The following is a 20,294-nucleotide window of genomic DNA, read 5'->3' as shown; positions in this document are numbered from 1 at the left end:
GAGAGAGACAGTGGAATGGTGAGTTTCATGGACACTGACTAATGAGAGGAGAGGAGGGGAGGAGGCGAGGGGAGAGGAGGAGGTGGCAGGGGTGAAAATTAGACGAGAGAGGAAGAGGAGGGAAGGAGGAAGAGGAAGAGGGGGGAGGGAGGGAAGGCAAGGAGGAGGGCTGGAGGTGAGCGAAGCGAAACTGCTTTACTGTGTCATCGTAGGGGGAGGGTGGGGGGAGGGGAAGGGAAGAATTTGCACGTACACACATGCACACATACACACACACGCGCACACGCGTGCACGTGTGCACACACACACACACACACACTCACACAGTTGAAATCAAAAGAGACGTGAGAGAGACAGAGAGAGACAGCAGGAGAGAAAGACAGATAAGAAGCCAGGAAGAGAGAGAGAGACACACACAGGAGGAGTGAGGAAGAAGATGAAGAGGAAGAAGGAGGGCGGCAGGAAAGACAGAGGAGAGGGAGAGGAGTCATCACTGAAGAGAGGAAGTGAAAGGGGCGGGAGGGAGCAGAGGAGGGAGGGGGGAGAAATATTAAAGAGGAGGCAAAAGAAATAAGGAGACAGGAGGGAGGCAAGGGGAGAAATGGAAAGAGAGAGGAGGAAGGAGGAGAAAATCAAGCAGGGGGCACAGACAGAGTGGGGAGACAGGAAAGGGGGGTGGGGGCAGCGGAGGAGGAGAATTGGGGCAGATATTCAGGAGGTGGAAGGAAGTGGGAGAGGGGAGGAGGGATGGGGAGAAAGTATTGGAGAAAGAGAAGATAGAGGAGTTAAGGGAAAGAGATAAAAAAGAAGTGTTGGGAGAGGAGGCAGACAAATGGAGGAGGTGCGGGAAACTGGGTGGATGGGGGCGTGGGAGGGGGTGACAAATGTGGGAGAGAAGGAGAGAACATGGAGGAGATGGAGATGAGGTGGGAAGATGAGAAAACTGGGGAGATGAAGAGGAGGTGGGGGAAAAAAGAGGAGGAGGAGGAGGTTGTGATGATGCCAAAGAGAAAGTAGAGAGGAAAAGCTGGAGGAGTATGTAACAGGCTGTTACATGTCAGCAGGCGCACGTGTGAAGGTAACAGCAGGTTGTGTGTGTGTGTGTGTATGTGTGTGTGTGTTGTTGTGTGGGGGGTTATTGTGTTTATTACCAGCATCAGGTGTGAGATCCTGCTACAACACCCACACACGCACATACACACACACCTGTACACACACACAAACACAAACACACACAAACACAAACACACACACATAGAGGCACGAGGCACTCTTTGAATTGTTCGGCATGTTAAATAAATAATAAATTCAAATGAGACAAGTACATTGGGGCTATTTATTTGAGTCGTTGTCAGTTCATGCTGCAGCACAAAGTCACACACCCGGTTCAATTGTGCCCCACTCCGCTGCCCTTTTCTCCACCATGCATACATCAGTGTAAGTCTGGACAGCCTGCCTCAGCACAGAGATGCACAGCTGACGAATCCCTCCGCCGACACACTGGCAAGTAGTCCCTTAATTTATGGGATTTTGATAGATGGCAGATTAAGAGTGTAAAACTAGCTGCTATTTCCACAAAATACACCTGCAATTTTTCTTATCGATGCTGATTCAAATCGATTAGATTAACTATAAACACCAATCATGGTGTGAGTTTGCAGGTAGGCAGTTTTGCATGCTGCTTTCCTTATCAAAGCCTCTCAATAGGATTTGCTCACAAAAGAAAGCGAGAAATCACACGTTTAGGGACAAGGATCCAATCTAACAGGAGTACACTTTAATAGTTTTACAGGACTACTTTTTGTCAATCCAAACGGCTGGTTGGGGAGAGGCATCGGGGCGGATGTCCACCTTACTTTTCTGTGGGTGTTGTCCGCCTCCCCCGGCACACACACACACATACACACACATACGGCTGCTTCCATCTATCCACTTCATTGTACTGCCTGTGCTCATCAATTAGGCAAGAATTAAGCCGTTTTAAATGCAATAATTATCTTTTCAGCACTTCCAAGAGGACTATAAACCGCGGACAGAGGCGTGAGATAAGTTTTTGAGTTCTGGAAAAGCGGAGAGGAAGGAAACAAGCAGGTACGACTGTTATCTCCACTTCTAACTATTAACGTTACTAATGTAACGTTAACGCGAGGGTACTAGCCGCAAGCTAACGTTAGCATCCCAACGGCCAACTAGGTCTGACTTCAGGTTGCACTTTGGTGAAGGAGGAGGAGAGGAGACGGGGAATGTCGTCTGTTTTTTTCATTGTTCAGCCTCCAGAAATTACTTGGACCGTTCAAACTGCTACCGTTTGTCCCGTAAGAGACCGCCGAGTGGAGTTATTATAACCCAGAGAGCGAGTTTTAACAGCAACGTTAGCGTGGGAGAAAACAAAAGGACTTCAGAGTCTGACACACAACACACAGATGACTACTACCGTGGAAAAGCTGTAAAAATATTGATTTTTTTTAGCTTCTGAACGTGGCTCAGGCGAAACCAGCCACCTCACATGTTTTTGTGAAGTTCAGAAATGAGAAAATGTATACAATAAAGCGGTTATAAAACAGTCCTTTAGTAATATTGTAGTGTGGCTAATAACAAAAAAAGTAATGTTCGCGTCACTATTCGGCCACTCTGAACTTACTATTGATATGAGCACATTATTAGTCATTTTAGCTGCATTATTTTAAATGTTATTGGCCAGTTTGAGTGAAAAATGATGCATCAGTAAGGAGAGTTGAACAAATTAAACGCGTTATAGCCTATGCTTATTAAACCACGTGTAGTGTGGATGAGTTTTTTGCAGCATAGTATATATTTATATCAGATTCAACGTGTTGGAAGTTTGAGGAATACAAAGTTCCTTGTGGTGGTGAGAGGTTGTATTAGAGAAAATGTATTCCTAAGCATTTAAGTGGGCGATTGAGCAATACTTGTTACTACAAATAGACCTTGTCATGCCGGGTTAACAGCGGTGTCTTGTAGTTTTAGCTGGCACATAGCTCATAAGAGTTAATTACACTGACAGAGATCGAGGCTACTACCACAAACTACTAAAACTCTCCCTTGAAAGTGAACCGGGAGGGATTACAGCTTGTACGGCTTTTGTAGCTGTTACTTCACCGATTTCCCAAATTTAAATGCAGCTATATTTACGTAACTTGCGTAGGGAGATACGTCAAGGTTTGGATGATGTGAGTTTCCAGGGGACAGCTGTTGGTAGTTTTGAGGGGCCACCACCGAGAGACAAAGACCCCCAGAGAGCCTCAGGCACTTGTATTGTCTGCATGGAGTTAAAGATTACCCCCTCAACTGGTTTAAAAACCATCATAACTGGTCATGTTTAATATTTAGGAATGGGGGGTGGGGGGGGGGGGGGGGATCAGTTACTACTGCCCATCCCTGCTTTGTTCTGGCTGCAGTTCAAGTTAGGAAACTGGAGATGAAGTTGCTGATGTGACAGTGAAAGAGAGCAAGTGTAAGCGTGTCACACTGGGTGCTTGATTGCTTTTTGATACAGATGTCTTTTTGTTGTGGTCACCTTGTAACTGCACTGTGTTTGTGTGCGAGGGAGGAGCTCTGGTGGGTTACTTTCTACTGTGTGGAGCTGTGTCCTGGGCTGACCGTCTAGCCTTTTGTGCTACTGAGAGACTCACTGGCCCGGAGTTACACAGAGAGAGGAAGAAAATGAGGCTTGGCTACATAATAATATAGCACGACAGTGGATTACACTTAAAATGAGAGCCCCCTTCACGCTGAAGGGCTCTCATGTCATCCATGGCACGTTTTTTCCATGTTGTTTCTCAGATGCTGCCACTTCACCGTCAGTTGTTGCTGAGTGTGTGTGCGTTTGTTTGTTTGTTTGTTTATTTGTGTGTGTGTGGGGAGATGTGTTATTAAAGTTTTAGGGCTTTCCTTGGCTTTTGAAGGGGGCTTAAGTTGCTGCTGTGATGGATTTACTCAGTATGTTGAAAAAGACACATGTATATTAGGGCTACAACTAACGATTATTTTCTCGATTAATGGATCAGTTGTTTGGTCCATAAAATGTCAGAAAATGTTGATAAATGTCAATCACTGTTTCCCAAAGCCCAAAATGATGTCTTTAATGTCTTGTTTTGTCCACAACAGTCCACACGCAAATATATCGGTTTACTTTAATGGAAAACTACATAGACCAGACAATATTCACATTTGAGAAGCTTGAATCAGACAAGTTGGACATTTTTTTTCCTCAAAAAATGACCCAGAACAATTAATCAATTATCAAAATAGCTGGTGACCAATTGAAAAGTTGGCAACTAATTGATTAATTGTTGCAGCTCTAATGTGTGTGTGTGTGTATATGTATATATATGTGTGTATATATATATATATATATATATATATATATATATAAATGATAGTTTGTGTATGGTGTGATAGAGCCTGAAAATGATGTCAGACTAAACATTTTAATGGTGAAATTTAATATAGGGTATATAGCCTGATATGAAATATCAGAGGTCAGGGCTGAAGTTGAGACAATTTAGTCAATTAATTAGTTAGTTGACAGTCGACACAAAATTAATCAGCAAAAGTTTGAAAATCAATGAATCATTTTCAAGCAAAATGTCCAAACTACATTGATCCCAGCTTCCCAAATGTGAATATTTGCTGCTTCTTAGTCTTTTCTTAGAGTTAGTAAACTGAATAATGTCTTTGGGTTTTGTGCTGTCAGATAAAATGAGCAAATTGAGTGCATTAACTTTAGCTCTGGGAAACGGTGAAGAGCATTTTTCACCATTTTCTGGCATTTTGCAGACTGGACAATGAATGAATGACAGTAATCTGCAGCTAAATCAATTAGAGCCGCAACAATTAGTCGATTAGTTGCCCACTAATTAATACTAATTATTCACCAACTATTTTGATAGTCGATTAATCCTTTTTCAAGAAAAGTCCAAGTTTTCTAATTCCAATCTCTCAAGTGGGAATATTTTCTGTTTTTCTTGAGTCCTCTATGATAGTAAACTGAATATCTTTGAGTTGTGGACTGTTGGTCGGGACAAAACAAGACATTTGAGGATGTCATCTTGGGCTCAAGGAAACAATGATGGACATTTTCTACCATTTTCTGACATTTCATAGACCAAACAACTTCTTGATTAATCAACAAATTAAAATTGTTGATAAAAAAAATTAATCGATAAGGAAAATAATTGTTAGTTGCAGCCCTAGCCAGGGCAAAGCAACATTCGCCTCTATCTTTTTCACTTACACATAAATGTTAGAGTGCTGGAAACATAAATTATACTGTATTTCCAGTGTTTCTTACTCTGAATTATTTTGCTTTAAGTGTTGTAATGTTTGGTAGTCTGAATTGGTATGTCAGTATATTTTTTTAAATGTTTCTTAAACAACGATCCAAAACACAAAGGTGGTCTTGTTTTGTGGTTTGTGACAGCAGCATGTTTGTAACTAGCTGGACTAACAAAAGGAAGACTTGAATTAATCAGTTTGGGTGTGTGGTTTATATATGGCCGTGCTTTTGAGGTCAATACTTGGTAGAGGATGATCAGAACTGTCAGCGCTGATGTAAAAGATGCGTTATGCCAAAGAAATAGAGGCGGTGTTACGGCATCTTCTTCACCTTATGTCCGGCTCAGCTGTTAACAGTGTAAGGTTATTTTGGTTTGAGAGACAAGCTGACGCTGAGGGCGACTGAGTGATAATGAGGGTCAGGGGGAGATAACTGAGTTTTTGAGTGTGAATGAGTTCTCATACAGTAAACCAGTGTTTGGAGAATAAACTTGGCTCAGGGGAAAATAATGGGAATCCTTCCAAGGCAGCAGCATAAGGTGCCGTTCTACTTTACAAGACTGAGTTAGGTTTTATAGGATTTAGAGTGAAAACAAATTGCATCCAGCTCACTATTGGTAAGTGACAGATTTAACTGAGACCGAATCATCATGGCAAACAGACACAGCAGCGTTTTTTTTTTTTGATGAGTCGTGTTGCGCAAGTGGTGAAATTTTATATTTAGGGTTTGTGTGTTTGTTGCAGACATGCCCTCAGTGATGGAGCGCTCGGGGGCCGGGGTCCTGTCCAGGAGCAGAGCCAAGACCGTAACCAACGGCAACAGCCAACCGCACTCTGAGGAGGAGAGCAGCGATGAAGAGCATGCTCATGGTAGACACACACACATTAAACTGAAGTATTATCTACTGACTTGACTCTTCTCTGGCTAAGTAAGGGGCGTTAATGTCTGGGTTTGCTACTCTAACACGAAGACAGACATTTACATTGTACAGATGCATCATTCCAGCTGTTCTGGTTGCATTCATTGCATTGCTGCAGTGCTTCTTTAGTCCCTGCGCACTGCTCTCCTCTGTCATCTCCTCCACTCCCTTCCTACACTCCTCATCCTTGTCATCCTCTGCCCACATACATCTCTCCTTCCTCCATTCTCTCCTTCACCCTCTGACTTACAGTTGATCTTTTCCTTTTAAACTATTATTTCACTTAGTGCATCTACTAATGACTCTTTTTTAGATCAAACACAACAGTTTAACTTTTGGATGGTTCAAAATTGCACTTCATTTTCTAGATTTCCACAGCTGATTTAGCGTTTTTTTCAACAGCCATTTTCATCTTCGCCTCCATCTCCTCCATCCCTCTTCAGTGTTCAAGTCATCTCTCCAGCCAGTTTCTCCTGCCCTGCCTCCTTCTCTCCTTCCATCCAATTTTCCCTCTTCTTTACTGTTCTACTTCCTGCCTCTCTCCACCCATTTCTTACCATCTCCTCCAGTTTCTATCATCCCCCTCTCCTCCCTTCCTGTCCTCTGTCCCTGAGGAAAGCGTAATCTGTCTCTCCCTCCTCCTCCTCCTCCTCCTCCTCCTCGTGCTTCTGCAGTCTCTCTTCATTCCTCGCTTTCCACCCTCCTCTCCATCACCTCTATCTCACTGGCTTTACTACAGCACTAATTACTTAATGTCTGCCATCCGCTGTCGCACTTTTTGTTTGTCTCTGTCACTTAGTGATGAGTGATATGGCTGAATATGCTACCATGATTCAAATATCATGCATACTGATATTTATCACAATATATAATAAATATGTTTAATAAGCTAGTTACATGCTGTGATTAAGAACTTCCTGGTATTCTGGTTGAACTAAATTGTTCAAAATCCCAAACGTTTAGAATAATTAAAGGCACCCAGTGAGGTTTTTGACCTGCAGCTGGTCCCTGTGTTGTTTGTATTGTGTACAAGCAGGAGGACACACATGTACACACATGTGGGTGACAAGATACACAATCCTGCCAATGTTTACACAAGTATTCCACTGATTTGCAGATAGTGCTAACATGCCAAGAAATGCAACAATGAGCCAACAAAGACAGTGAAGAAGGCCGCAAGCTAGTAAACACAGGGCGTAAACACTGCAGGTTTCAAAATGTTCACAAAAATTGGCTTTGCAAATGTTGCATGAGGAAGGACATGCATTCAACACTTGTTAGGATTCACCATTGAATTTGAATATAATTTTTGTTTGTGTACAAGAAAACTCCACAGGTCACCTTTTAAGTAAATTGAAAAAGTCAAGACAGAAAGAGTCAGCAGTTCTTGGCCTTTTAAAACCATTAGAATTGCTATAATTTAAATAATTGATTAAAAGAGGTCTCCCTGAATCAGGGTTATCAGCCAAATGTGTGGCTTGGTCCTTCACCTGAAAAGTTTGCGGGCAAAGTGTCGCACACAGGTTGTCAACTTGAGGATTGTTTGGACTGTTCTAAACTAATCACATATCTACAAGGTTCCCCCTGCAGCATTTTATAGAGGCACTCCACCTCGTCTGACATAAGGAGCTCCCCCGCTCCTCACAGGCTGTTGTTAAAACAGTCATCAAGTAACTACATCAATAACCAGATAAGATACATCAGGATACGTCTGATTCAGCTCAGCAAGTTGGCTTTGCAGTAATTGATCAGAGCAGCATGTCACATTGGTGGAAAAGGGGAAACTTTGTTTTTACAAGTTTGGAAAAGAAGAGACAATCAGGTGCTGAAGCGTGAAGAAAAAAACTCACTCTGTGGGCAGCACTTGCTAACTCTGCTAACTAATTTCCTTGGAGAATTCCACAATATATACATTTCAGCATAAAACAATAACTAGTGTCCTGTGCATCTTTCAATGCCAGAGCTCTGTTTTTAAAGCCCTGTTTTTGACCTTGGTTTTTTCAAAAACACATTAAAAAAGACTTTACGCAACCTTTCAGCCAGCATTACCTGTTACCTGCCTTTTGCTGTTGTTGCCTTTGGTATATTCTGCGATGGATGTTTTTCTTTCAACCTTTGATACTCTGTTGGCTGTTGGAAGGAGATTAAAAGATGGAGGAACTAGAAAACAGTATAATTCCACTGTGTACTTTACTGGAACATGATCAAGCTGATACAGTATTTCGTCATTGCGAAAAAAGGTGCAGCGCAAAAGTTATTTGCACTGTCACGTCTCTGTCATCTATCTCCTTATCATCCGTCTATCCAGCTCTGCGTCTCGTTGGGAAATGTCTGCCTTGTTACGGGAATAGTCTTCCCCCATCCTCTTCTTCTGTCTCTACCACTCCTGTCTTATCCATCCTTCCAGGAAGTAGTAACTCATGTTGGTCTTCTGTCTCTCTCTACAGACAGTATGATCAGAGTGGGAGGAGACTACCAGGCCCAGATCCCCGAGTTCAAACCAGGTAAGCTGGGAGGGAGGGAGGGAAGGAGGGAGGAAGGGAGGCATGAGGGAGAGGCAGATGACAGGGAGGAAATCAAGCCTGAGAAGGTGACATAGAGGAGAGGAGAAATGTGGAGGACATTGAAATGGAGGAAGGAGGGGAATCCAGATGAGGAGAGGGATGAAGGTCAAATGACCAGCGTTACTGTTGGAAACGAGGAAAATGGAGATAAGGGAAGAGAACGAGGGAGCACTGAGGAGACGTCATTATTTTAACCCTTCAGATCTTCAGTAGATGTGGGTTATTGAAAAGTCCTAAATTAATTCTATGAAGCTGAATTTGAAGTCTTCACAGTTAGACGTGTTAGATTTGTGTCCATGGTGACCTCTTTTTCACCACGCAATGAGTGTTTTCTCTGATGTGGGTGTCCACTCTTGGTTTAAAAAGTAAAAGGGTTAGCTTTTAAATATTCAAACCCTTTATTTTATTTGTTATATCTGCTTCAGTAAACACAAACTGGCTTCACATAATTTCCTCTCTCTGAATATTTATAGTTTCAGAGCATGCAGTTGCTCTGTTAAATCAGATTAAAATGAATTTGCCAGCTTTTATCTCCACCGTGGTTTTTGATACGGCTCAGTGAAACACCCTCATACCTTTTTAATGTGACTCTATAATTGGGATGTAGGAGAAAGATGGAGTTGTCCCATAACAATTGGGTTTGCACCACAGAAGCAATCTGACTGTTAAGCGTCTGGATTTTTGGCAGTGCACAGGTGTTGAATCCCCAAAAGAGTCCGCAGGCTGGCGTGTGACTGTCGCCTCCTCGTTTTTCTTCCTAATGAAGAGGGAGCCAATGATGGAGTCTAGACAGAAGAAAAGGAGGAAAATGTGCAAAGGAGAGGAAAAGTTTGATAAATAGACAGTCAGGGAGAGAGAGAGGTTGAAAGAGGAAGGTGGAGGAGGGATTCAGATATGTGTGACGTCCATATATAGATCTAAATGCTTACAGAGTTTGTTTTTTGTTTCCGTTACCAGACAGTCCAACCCGCTACAATGAGAAGGACCAGAGGAGCATGTTGGTCTGGTGTCCCAACAGTCAGCTGTCTGATGCGATGTGTAAGCTCTCCACACACACACACACACACACACACATACCTTACCTACCATTCACTGGTACAAGCTTAACAACTTGACCTTCAGTTAAATGGCTTTATGCTGAGTGGAGAACAATTTTCTTTGTCTCTGTCTCTTCCTGTGCACTCGTTTTCTCTCACTCACTTTGCCTCCATTTCTCATCACTGTCCCTCATTCTTTAAATTGCCTTTGCTTCATCTTTTTTTTTGCCTTTTTTCTTTCATTTCTTGTTCTTTATCTCTCCTCTCACTGATATTTGCAGCCCTTCCTCATTTTTAAAATCAATTTCTTCTCTTCTTGTCCCAGTGGATGAGTACATCCTGATGGCTAAAGAGAAACATGGATACAACATGGAGCAGGTATAGTAGACCACAAATCCATTTACCCGAAAGGATCGTCCCATTTTTCAATTATCAAAATGCATTAAAAGAACACGTGTGCTCCTCCAGGCCTTGGGCATGCTGTTGTGGCACAAACACGACGTGGAGCGCTCTCTGGCCGACCTCGCCAACTTCACCCCCTTCCCAGACGAGTGGACGGTGGAGGATAAAGTGCTGTTTGAACAGGCCTTCAGCTTCCATGGGAAAAGCTTTCACCGCATCCAGCAGATGGTGAGAGGCTGGGAGAGAAACACAAGCACATTAACATTTTCTATATTTAACATTCATTTTATTGATTTCTGATTGGTTTGGTCTGTTTTTTCTTGTGTTTGTGTGTAGCTTCCAGACAAGCTGATCTCCAGCCTGGTGAAGTACTACTACAGCTGGAAGAAGACCAGGACCAGGACTTCAGTCATGGACCGACAAGCCAGGAGACTAGTCAGCAAGAGAGAGAAAGATGACAGGTATGAGACACCATGAAACTTTCATGACTCTCTGGAGGAAAAATGACTGACTAGCTATGAAAGGAGTGAGGAGAAGGCATGGACAGACAGAGGGAAGAATGAATATTGAAGTGAGCAGGAAAGAAGTTCCCAGAAACACTTGAGATTTGACATTTACACGAGTGCTTAGTTAAATAACACTCGATAAGCATGTCACTCTGAATGTGAATGAGGTACTATGATATTATTTCTTGGCTTGTCATTTTCAGCTGACAATCTTGAGCGTTTGAGAGATTATTTTTTAAAGGAATCAGACCTAGTTGATTGCATTTGGTGGGGGACTAAGCTTAACTGTGTGTGTTTAGTTGAATTCCTTTGTTTTCTTCTCGTAGTAATGATGAGATCGAGGAAGGAGACCCCGGCAGCGACAGCGACTTTGAGATTGACGCCAAGAAAGAGGTGAGCAATATAAAACTTAATAGTGTTTTTTATGACCGTGTGCTTATACAAACCAAATCCTTCAATTTCAGCATCATATATTATTCATAAATGTAATGTCGCTTTCCTGCATCGCCGTCGCAGTCAGATTTTCTGACGTTTATGTGATTTCTCCGTCCACACAGGCGGTGAAACAGAACCCCAGCAGCACCAGCTCTGACAAGGTGACCCCCGGTCGCTCGGGCCCCGTGAAGAAGGAGAGTATCGGCGCTCAGTACCGCCACCACCCGCTCCGAGCTCGCCGCAGGCCACCTAAAGGCATGTACCTGGAGCAGGGAGACATCACATCCCTGTCAGCTTCCCACGACTCCGGAGTGATGACAATAAGACAGCTGGACACACAGTTGGTGTCACTCAAGAGACAGGTACGACTGTTTTTAACCATCAGATTGTAAATGTAAGGTTGTAAAAGCTTCTTTGTGCTACAGATTTTGTCTTTTTTGTTTTTTACAAACATCATCAGTGCTACCAGCCAAAAAACACTCTTTTCTTCCCGTTCACAGGTCCAATCTATTAAACAGAACAACAGTAGTTTGAAACAGAGCCTAATTGACGGTGTCGACACTTTAAAACCTTCTGAGGTAAGTCTTTGTGCAGCTTTCTTATTTCCCGTACATCCCTCATCTATTCCCTCTTTGATATTTGTCTTTCCTGACTGTATTCGCTTTTCTCTGTTCTCTCTTAGTTTGCCCCTGTCCTCTTTCATTTATTCACCCTGCCCTTCCCCAACTCCCTTCAGATATAATTTCACTCCTTGTGGGACTGGGATTAGTCTTAATCTGCTCTTTGCTCCCACGCTGTCACTTTCACCCCTCTCTCCCCTTCTTTCTTCCCACCTACCTCCCTCACTCTCTAATCTCTCCTTCTCTTTCCCAGCCTGCCCCTAAAATGAACTCTCGCTGGACCACAGAGGAGCAGCTCCTGGCTGTGCAGGGTGAGTAAAAGGCTGCAGCAGCAGCATCATCATCATCCTCCCTTCCCCTCCTACCTCCTGTGTCACCTCCTCCTCTTGTCTTCCTCCTACATCACATTCACAGCTAGAATGCAGACTGTTAAAACACATTCATATTCATGTTTTCCACACTCAGAAACTGCACATACTGCATGTGTTAGTGCTGGAGAAGACGAGTATGTCTTCCTAGTTTTCCACCTTTTTATGATTTGATTTTTTTTTTTATACAATCGATGCTGAAAACAGGAGCTTCTAGGATTTAGACTCCAGCTATAATGAAAGTGAATTCAGGTGAAGCTGCTGCTGTTTCAACTCAGTATCTACAGCACTCTGACAGTTAGAAACACTGTAGAGGATTATTCAATGAGGGCGATTCATGAGTGATAAGGGTATATATTGTTTGTTGCTATGGACACAGAGCTCTGCATGCCATGAGATGAATGTGTCTAATTCTGACTGACACTGGTTTAAAAAACCACTCCAGTAAATTTAGTGGGCAAAGTAAGAAGTTAGAGGAGCAGGGATTAAAATTTCTTTAGTTCAAGTCACAGGTAGAATTTAGAGAGAAAACCCTCCTTTTTCCCCGAGCAGCTGCAGCAAAGCATTTGACCCCCATCAGCCGCAGCTGCTCAGTGCAAATGGTGGAAGAGAAAGCAGAAGTGGAAAGATACGAATGTGAGCATGAAGCAGGGCAGGGCTGGAAAAGAGCAGGTGCACTCAGCCAGCCGACCTCAGATGAAGGTTAACAGAAAACACACGCATCAACAAACCTGCAGTTACTCTTCTGTCTCTCCTCTCTCACCCTCTGACACACAGACAGAAAGAAAGCAGACGGGTTTTGGTGCCTTTTGAATGCAACTAAATAGTTTTGAGTGATGTATCGATGCACCGTTAACCCAACGTTTTTCCCTCCGTCTCCTTCGCAGCTATCCGTCGCTACGGTAAAGACTTTTCTGCCATCGCTGAGGTCATAGGGACCAAGACGCCTGCTCAGGTGAGCTTCCTCTTCCTCAGGTGTTGAATATATGTTGTGTTTAAAAAGAAAAAAAAGAGAACACCAGAGATCACCTCTCATCTTTTATTCTGACCCTCCATCCAGCAGTTTACTATCTGTGAGCTGCCTATCAGCTTCTCATCTATTTCTATCAGCTTCTCATCTATTTCTATTTATCCGTCATCCCCAGATAAGCATTTTTCTTCGCGGGATAACTGTAATCGCCACTATCCCTCCTCTCATTTCCCCTCTGCCTCTGTGTCCTTGAACGCAGCGTAACTTTCTCTCCTCCTCCTCTCACTCTGTGTCTCTCCCTCGGGGTTCAGGTGAGTTCGTTCTTCGTGAGCTACCGGCGCAGGTTCAACCTGGACGAGGTGCTGAGGGAGTGGGCGGCCGAGCAGGTGGCCACCAGCCGAGACCAGAGAGACCCCAGGAGGAGCGGCGAGGAGATGGCAGCTGCTACAGACGGAGGTGCCGCGGAGGAGGAAGAGGTGAGGCCTGACAGAGATAGATACACACGTTACAATTTCACTTTCTACACACGTCCATCAGAATTAAAGGTGCAGTGTGTAGAATCAAGTGGAACAGATTTGGCATTATTGGAATATAATATTCATAGAGTCACAGATATGATCCCAAGCAGACACTTACATGGACAGCTGCAGACACAACGGAAGCGTAACAGTTCTTGTCTAGTATGTAAGTTCTATACAATATTTATAATTTACTTTTAATGGATAAAAACGATTAATGAGCATAAATACAACAAACCTAATGACACTTTTCCAAATATATTTTACAAAATACAATATTTAATTGGAGCCTGTCAGTATGTAAACAGGTTGAATCTCCATGTTCAATACAAAACAGCAAAGTCTATCATTTCTAAACCAACACTTACAGATACCACTGACTGAATTATAAATTAAAGGAACAGTTCAACAAATACTGAATACATCCACACTTGAACTTTGCACTTAACCTGCGGACATGACAACGATAGAAATCTTCTCATCTCACTCTCAGGGGAAAAAAAGCAAACAAGTGTATTTACTAAAATATTGAGCTATTTCTTTTTCTCTGAATCAACAAAAAAAGTTATAAATTTGTCTTTGGCTCACTGGTCACGTGGTTGTAATATTGTGTGCATTTGTATTTACTCACCGTGCAGAACATGGAGCAGCAGACGAGTTGTGACATTCATTCATAGCTGAACAACGCTTGGAGAGGAAATGATGTTGAACTACAAAAAATTGTTTTTACAGTTAAAGTAAAAATAAAAGTAATTACTTAGTTGTCGTACAACACAATAGATTTGAAATCCAAGACAACATACTGTAGAGATGCTTCATACATGATGTCTCATGATTATATTGACCAGAAGGAGCAGATGCTGATATTTGGTGGTTTAAGGATGGATGTGTTTCATGACGTGTTTTCTTTTCTCTTCTTTTTCTCTAACTCCTCCTCGTCTTCCTCCACATTTTTCCTTCATCATCATCACCTCATGTCCTTCCCTCTACCCTCCCTCATCTTTCTTTCCCCACAACTGTTGTCCAACTGTCTCTCCTCTTATCTCACTCCATCTTTCCTTCATTGTCTCCACTGTTTGTCCTCCTCCCTGCCCTCAGGTCAAAATGGAGGACTCCCCCTCAGACGCCGCCGGCAGCTCCTCTCCCCCCTCCTCCACCCAGACCCCCTCCTCCCTCTCCCAGCCTCCTCCACTGCTGCGCCCGGCGCCTCCCTCGGCTCCCCCGAGCCTCCTCCGCCAGCCTCCTCCGCTGCAGACTCGCCCGCTCCAGAACCGGGCGCCCCACAACCACCCTCCACCCCCGCTCATCCGGCCCGCAGTGACCTCCTCCTCTTCCTCTTCCGGGGGCTCCAGCCTCAGGGCTTCTCCTCCCAGCTCCTCCTCCTCCTCCTCCTCCTCCACTGCAGGGCAGATGCCTCCATCGCTGGTGGGGCTCAAAGTAGAGCAGCCTAACTCGCACTGATACACACACACACATATATACACATACACACACACAGATATGACCGTAGGAATAGAAACACACACACACACATATTGGCATGCACACAAACACGATGTTTTCTCTTTTCTCAGAGAAAATTTCTTCAGTCTTGATTCTTTCTCGGGACCATCACACATCACATGACCGGCTCTGATCGATTGAACACACTCAGGTCCCGCAGGTGACATCACAGCTCTTAACACGTGGCAGGAAGAGTGTGAGGACCCCCTGCTTCACTTCATTTTGTAAGGCAGAGGCCCGAAGCCCCTTTACTGTAACAACAAACACCTACCTCCAGAAACACACACACACACACACTACAAATAGCTAGGAGCTCGAAACCAACACTTAACTGTACACACACCCGCCCTGATCAACAAAGAGACACTGTATCATCAAGCTGTTGAAAAATGCCGTGACCACAGAGAGCAAACCCACCTGCTAGTCTCCATGGCAACTGCTGAACATCTGGATTGTGGAGGAGAGTGGTAAAACACACATACTATATATATATATATATATATATATGTGTACTGTAGGTTCCATTGGGCAGGTATCAAGTCATCCAAACAGCCTTCAGGAATAAAGAATAAATGAGGGACAGAAAAGATGAAAAGGTCGGAGGAGGAGTTTCCCGCATCTGAGCCCAACCTGCTCCTCCTGAGAGGTCGTGTAGATTTAGAATATCATTCAAATGATGTGAAGTAAAACCTGCTTTTTTCTTTTCGGAGCTTTGCTTTAAAACTTCGGACCCTCAGAGAGGAGCGAAGGTACTTTTCGAGGTTTCAGAATTGGGCAAAAATGGAAAAAGAAGAGTGTGGTTTTTGTCTCCCTCTTCTCTCATAGCCATGTATTACTAGTATTAACTGGAGTGATGTTTTCTTTTTTTTTTTTTTTTTTTTTGACTAGACTTTTAAAGGTGAGCCATAGGGTAGACAGGTAGTTCTTGTAAGTAGTTTAGATGGTGCATACTTTATTATGATTATTGACTGAGCACTAATGGCCAAAATACACCAGGCACAGACGCAGCATGGCCGCAGCAGAGCGCGTCCATTATAATCCACTGAAGCTGCTACACTGACCACGGAAGCTCATCTCTATTTTTGCGCAGCAGATAAAAACTACATAAAACTGTACAACCTGTTTAAAAATGATTAAAATAAATACCTCATTGTACTGTAAACTTTTTTTTTTTTTTTTTTACATTACACATTCAAATAAATCAGTCAACTAAATGTCTATCCATGATCCTGCAGTTAAAACGATCTAGTTAATTAGTTCAATACCAGTTAATATAGCCTTTGCTTCCAAGCCCTGCATAACCAACCGCATTACCACTTGGTAAAACTCCCTATGCATGCAGTGACAGAGACAGAGTTGGTGTAGCAGGTAGAAAACCGTGCTCCGCCCGCCTACGTGATGCGCCGCGTCTGTGCCTGGTGTACTTCAGCTGTAAGGAGAAAAAGCCTTTTAACACACACGGCTGGACTTTGTCTCACATTTCAATAAGACGTCTGCCAACGGCTTGTTTTTTTTCGACTGACTTTCAAACCCGATTTTACGAAGTGAAGGGGACACTTTTCTGCAAATGTTTAGCCAAAGTCAGTTGTTGCTTTAAAAGCACAGATCAGCTGTGTCTGTTTCACATTTCAGTGTTGACTTCACAGCTTCAAACAGGTTCAACACGGGAAGTAAAAACAAAAACTACTGTTTCCCTCCAGTATTCTGTTGGCCGGCATCATTACAAAAAAGCGAGTTTACAGAGATGTGACGACAACCCTGTGAAGTCCAGCTGAGGCAGCTTTCTCTCCCGACCTGTCCAGGCACAGAGGGAGCAGGCGTGAGAGGTCAGAGGGCGCGTAGAAGAAGTTTCTGCTGTAACGTCAGAACTTATCACATTGAACTGACCAGTGTTGTCTGACGAGAAATGCTGCATTTTGCCTCTCAGTCCTGCCACAGCGCAGGTCCCTCTAGTGTTTAATGCTTCCCACGGCAGCGATATCAGCAACGTCATGAACTAATTTAGATGACTGGATGATATTTTGCTAGTTGCTTTTTTTTTTTTCTGTTTTTCTTTTGGACATCTTCTGCCAGTCAGTATGAAGCAGATCTGGGATGACAGGTCATGTATAAACCTTATTCTGTAGAATCACTACATTTGGCTTTAAAGCGGCTTGCCTTTTGACTTTGAGTGGACTTGTTTTCCCAAATGTTCCTTCCTCCAAAAACTGCTTGTGTGTACTGTATGTGAGAAGTTGTTTACATTGTGGAAACTGAACTGTTTGTGTTTGACAAATGTTTTTTTTTTTTTTTTTAGAATAAAGAAATGACCAAATAGTACTTCATTTGTCATATTTTAAAGATTCATGTTATCAGTCACTTAAAGTGTGTTTTGTGTATATATTGTGTGCTCTTCATGTGCACATCATCTGTTCCCGAATGCCAAGTCTTATCAAAACACCATCTGTTGACTCTTAACAGGTTGGAATACCTGCAGCTCCCACATTCCTGAGCAGGGCTGGGGACACCAGCACGTTGTTGGGCTTTACTCGAGTACCAGCGCAGCACAAAAGGAGCTTAAACTGGTGCTTGTAAGAAATATTTGAAATAAAAACAAAGGGAAAAACTGACTGAAATTAAAAGTCTCACTAAGCATGTAAAGTATCTGAGGATTAAGGTTTGATATGCTGGTGAAAAGCTTTCAGGATTTAAACACCTCTATTCATGTTAATCTTTGTCAGTTTAAACAAAAATAAGAGATGTCACGCCTCCAGGGATGAAACTAAGAAAATATTTGAGCCTGGAAAGTTCTAATGTGTACAATGTATTAAGTATTATATGAATTTGAAACTGCTTGAGGCCTGAAAGCAGGCGTGGTGCCTGAGAACGTTAACCTCTGTGCTTCTGTTGGCAGCTGTTTGAACACCGGTGCAGGAAAATGGGGCACAGCGGCACCACTCTGAGTCTGTTTGCACCATCAGCACTGGAAAAGTGCAGGTTTCATCACTAATGTATTCAATGTTTCCAACTATTCTGCAAGAAAATTAGACCAATCCAACAGCGCACACTACAGGTGACCCCACAGAAAGCATCCTGGTGGTCGACTGGTTAGGATGCAAATCTGATTACTGCAGCTTCAGGAGACATTTGCTGTCCAATCTGTCATTTCTACACAGATGTAGACTTCAACACCTGCTATTTAAAGAGACACCACGAGTTCTGCTGCACCAAATAAGACGGCATGTTTTCATCTACATTTTTATACTGACTCTGAAACAAAACCATCAATCATTCACACATCATTTAGGCTTCTGTTAAAAACAGTTTAAATTAATCTACTATATAATAGAAGAGGGTGGTTTGATACTGAAATACATCTCAACTGATAATGCAGTTTTGAGGCTGATATTTAAGTTTAGAAATCTGATAATGATTTATTCATGTATTTGCTATATATTTTTCACAAGGATCCCTTAAAGGGTCCCAGGTCTTTTTACAGAATAGTGACCACAATATACTGAGTGAGATGTTTGGCAGTTGGAAAAATAAACTAAACTATTAAACATATCTGGCATTTTCATGCTGAAAATTCTTGTTATTTGCATGCCTACATACACAGGAACAGCTAATAAATCTGTCCTGCTCTAATCGGAAAATGTATGAGACGTATTTTTTACCTCTGCAGTCAGATTAACAAACTTACAAACCTGATCTTAAATCGACAAATTAAAGAAAAAGTCTTTGTGGTGTTTCAAAGCACTAAACTCATTAAGTGACAGGAAATATATATCTGAACATACTGAGCCCTCAACTTCTTGGGCAGAATAGAGGTCTGGTAAACGGGGAAAACAGCAGTTGACGGGCATCAACCCTACTGAAGTGTCCGTTAACAAAGCACTGATTCTTCTGTTTCTATCTCAGATTTTAAACCGTCCACCACTGATATGTTCAAAATCTCCAGAACAGCTACTAAACGGACCTCATGGTGAGATTTTTTACTACAAGCCTTCTGCTCTACAGCCAAGAGCTTCCTGAAAAGAAAAGATTTGATTTATCTTGCTTTTCATAGGATTGATTTCAGAGGCAGACTATCATTATATCATTGTTTTTATTACTATCCTTGTCATTTTTCATCATTTTGTCTTTGCACAAAAAAAAAAACAAACAAATAATACATTTTTCAGGAGTTGATCACCCCTCCCAACCCCAAACCCACTACTACAGTTACAGTTTGCTCAAAACACGTTTAAAATCAATGTAAATTACAGCAATGTAAAACGAAATAATGTAAAATAAAATCAACCCTGAAAGAGATAATATAACAGCAACAGCCAGAATAATAATTAGAATCCAATACCCAGCACCTTAATACAATGATCAACTTTTAAAGAAAAACAAATCTGACGTATTAAAAACTGAAAGAAAACAAAATAATAAAACGACAGTGTGTCATCGTGATAGAAAGAAAGAAAAGTGTGAAGTTAAGGTACAACCAGCTGATGGGACCCAGCCTTATACCCCCCCCTCCCTCCCCCCGTCGACCCCTTTTCTCTGACCCCAGCGTGTGTGACGGTGTGTGTCTTTCTTCTGCTTTGAGAAACTGGAGCGTCGGCGCATAACAAAAAAAAAAATAAACGAGAGAAAAGAGAAAAGGAGGTGACTTCTTCTCATTGTGGTTTTTGAACATGAGCTCTGATATGAGAAAAGTCGACGAAGAAGTTTTTCCTGCTTTTATCTCTTTGCTTCAAGCTATTCTGGGCCACTAAGGCCCTTTAAAAAAAGAAACCAAACCAAACTAAATAAAAACGAAGATGAAGACAGATGGAAAAAAAAAAAGGGCCAAAAATGAACGAGCAGTAGTCGTCACCACCACCACCATCATCATCATCATCATCATCATTAAATACATCAATAATTCCTGCACTGGGGGGTTTTCTGTGTTTAACCCAAAACACTGTGAGCTGTGTGTGGATGTTAAATATGTGTGTGTGTCGAAGGTGCACTACACCGAGAAGGCAGCAATGATATGATCCAACATGACCCTTCACACCCCGTCCGCCCCCCTCCCTCCCAAAAAAAAAAAAAAATCCAAATCTGTACAAACCCCAAATTTTTTTTAAACGACACAAAAATATATTATCAAATCAAAAGTAGAAGAAGAAAATAATTCACCA

General features: G+C 42.5%; 1 protein-coding gene across 1 annotated transcript; it reads left to right on the top strand.

Annotated features, from left to right (window-relative positions):
* Nucleotides 1-1,877: 1,877 nt before the first annotated feature.
* Nucleotides 1,878-17,131, top strand: rcor2 (REST corepressor 2). Its single transcript, XM_042401428.1, has 14 exons — nucleotides 1,878-2,091; nucleotides 6,043-6,168; nucleotides 8,666-8,722; nucleotides 9,740-9,820; nucleotides 10,145-10,197; nucleotides 10,288-10,449; nucleotides 10,558-10,682; nucleotides 11,054-11,120; nucleotides 11,285-11,524; nucleotides 11,663-11,740; nucleotides 12,036-12,093; nucleotides 13,038-13,105; nucleotides 13,432-13,596; nucleotides 14,737-17,131. Exons 2-14 carry the CDS (start codon nucleotides 6,045-6,047, stop codon nucleotides 15,097-15,099), a joined length of 1,641 nt encoding a protein of 546 aa, XP_042257362.1. The 5' UTR covers nucleotides 1,878-2,091; nucleotides 6,043-6,044; the 3' UTR covers nucleotides 15,100-17,131.
* The last annotated feature ends 3,163 nt before the right edge of the window (nucleotides 17,132-20,294 follow it).

Source organism: Thunnus maccoyii, chromosome 22 (genome assembly GCF_910596095.1).
Source record: "Thunnus maccoyii chromosome 22, fThuMac1.1, whole genome shotgun sequence".
NCBI classification, from domain to species: domain Eukaryota; kingdom Metazoa; phylum Chordata; class Actinopteri; order Scombriformes; family Scombridae; genus Thunnus; species Thunnus maccoyii.
The sequence above is the reverse complement of the archived record's forward strand: the minus strand, read 5'-3'. Positions and strand labels throughout refer to the sequence as shown.

Excerpts from the sequence above, each read along its gene's own strand:
- rcor2 (XM_042401428.1), top strand. The coding sequence starts at position 6,045 with ATGCCCTCAGTGATGGAGCGCTCGGGGGCCGGGGTCCTGTCCAGGAGC. Across the intron at positions 6,169-8,665 it reads CGATGAAGAGCATGCTCATG|ACAGTATGATCAGAGTGGGA; the intron begins GTAGACACACAC and ends CTCTCTCTACAG. Across the intron at positions 11,741-12,035 it reads ACACTTTAAAACCTTCTGAG|CCTGCCCCTAAAATGAACTC; the intron begins GTAAGTCTTTGT and ends TCTCTTTCCCAG.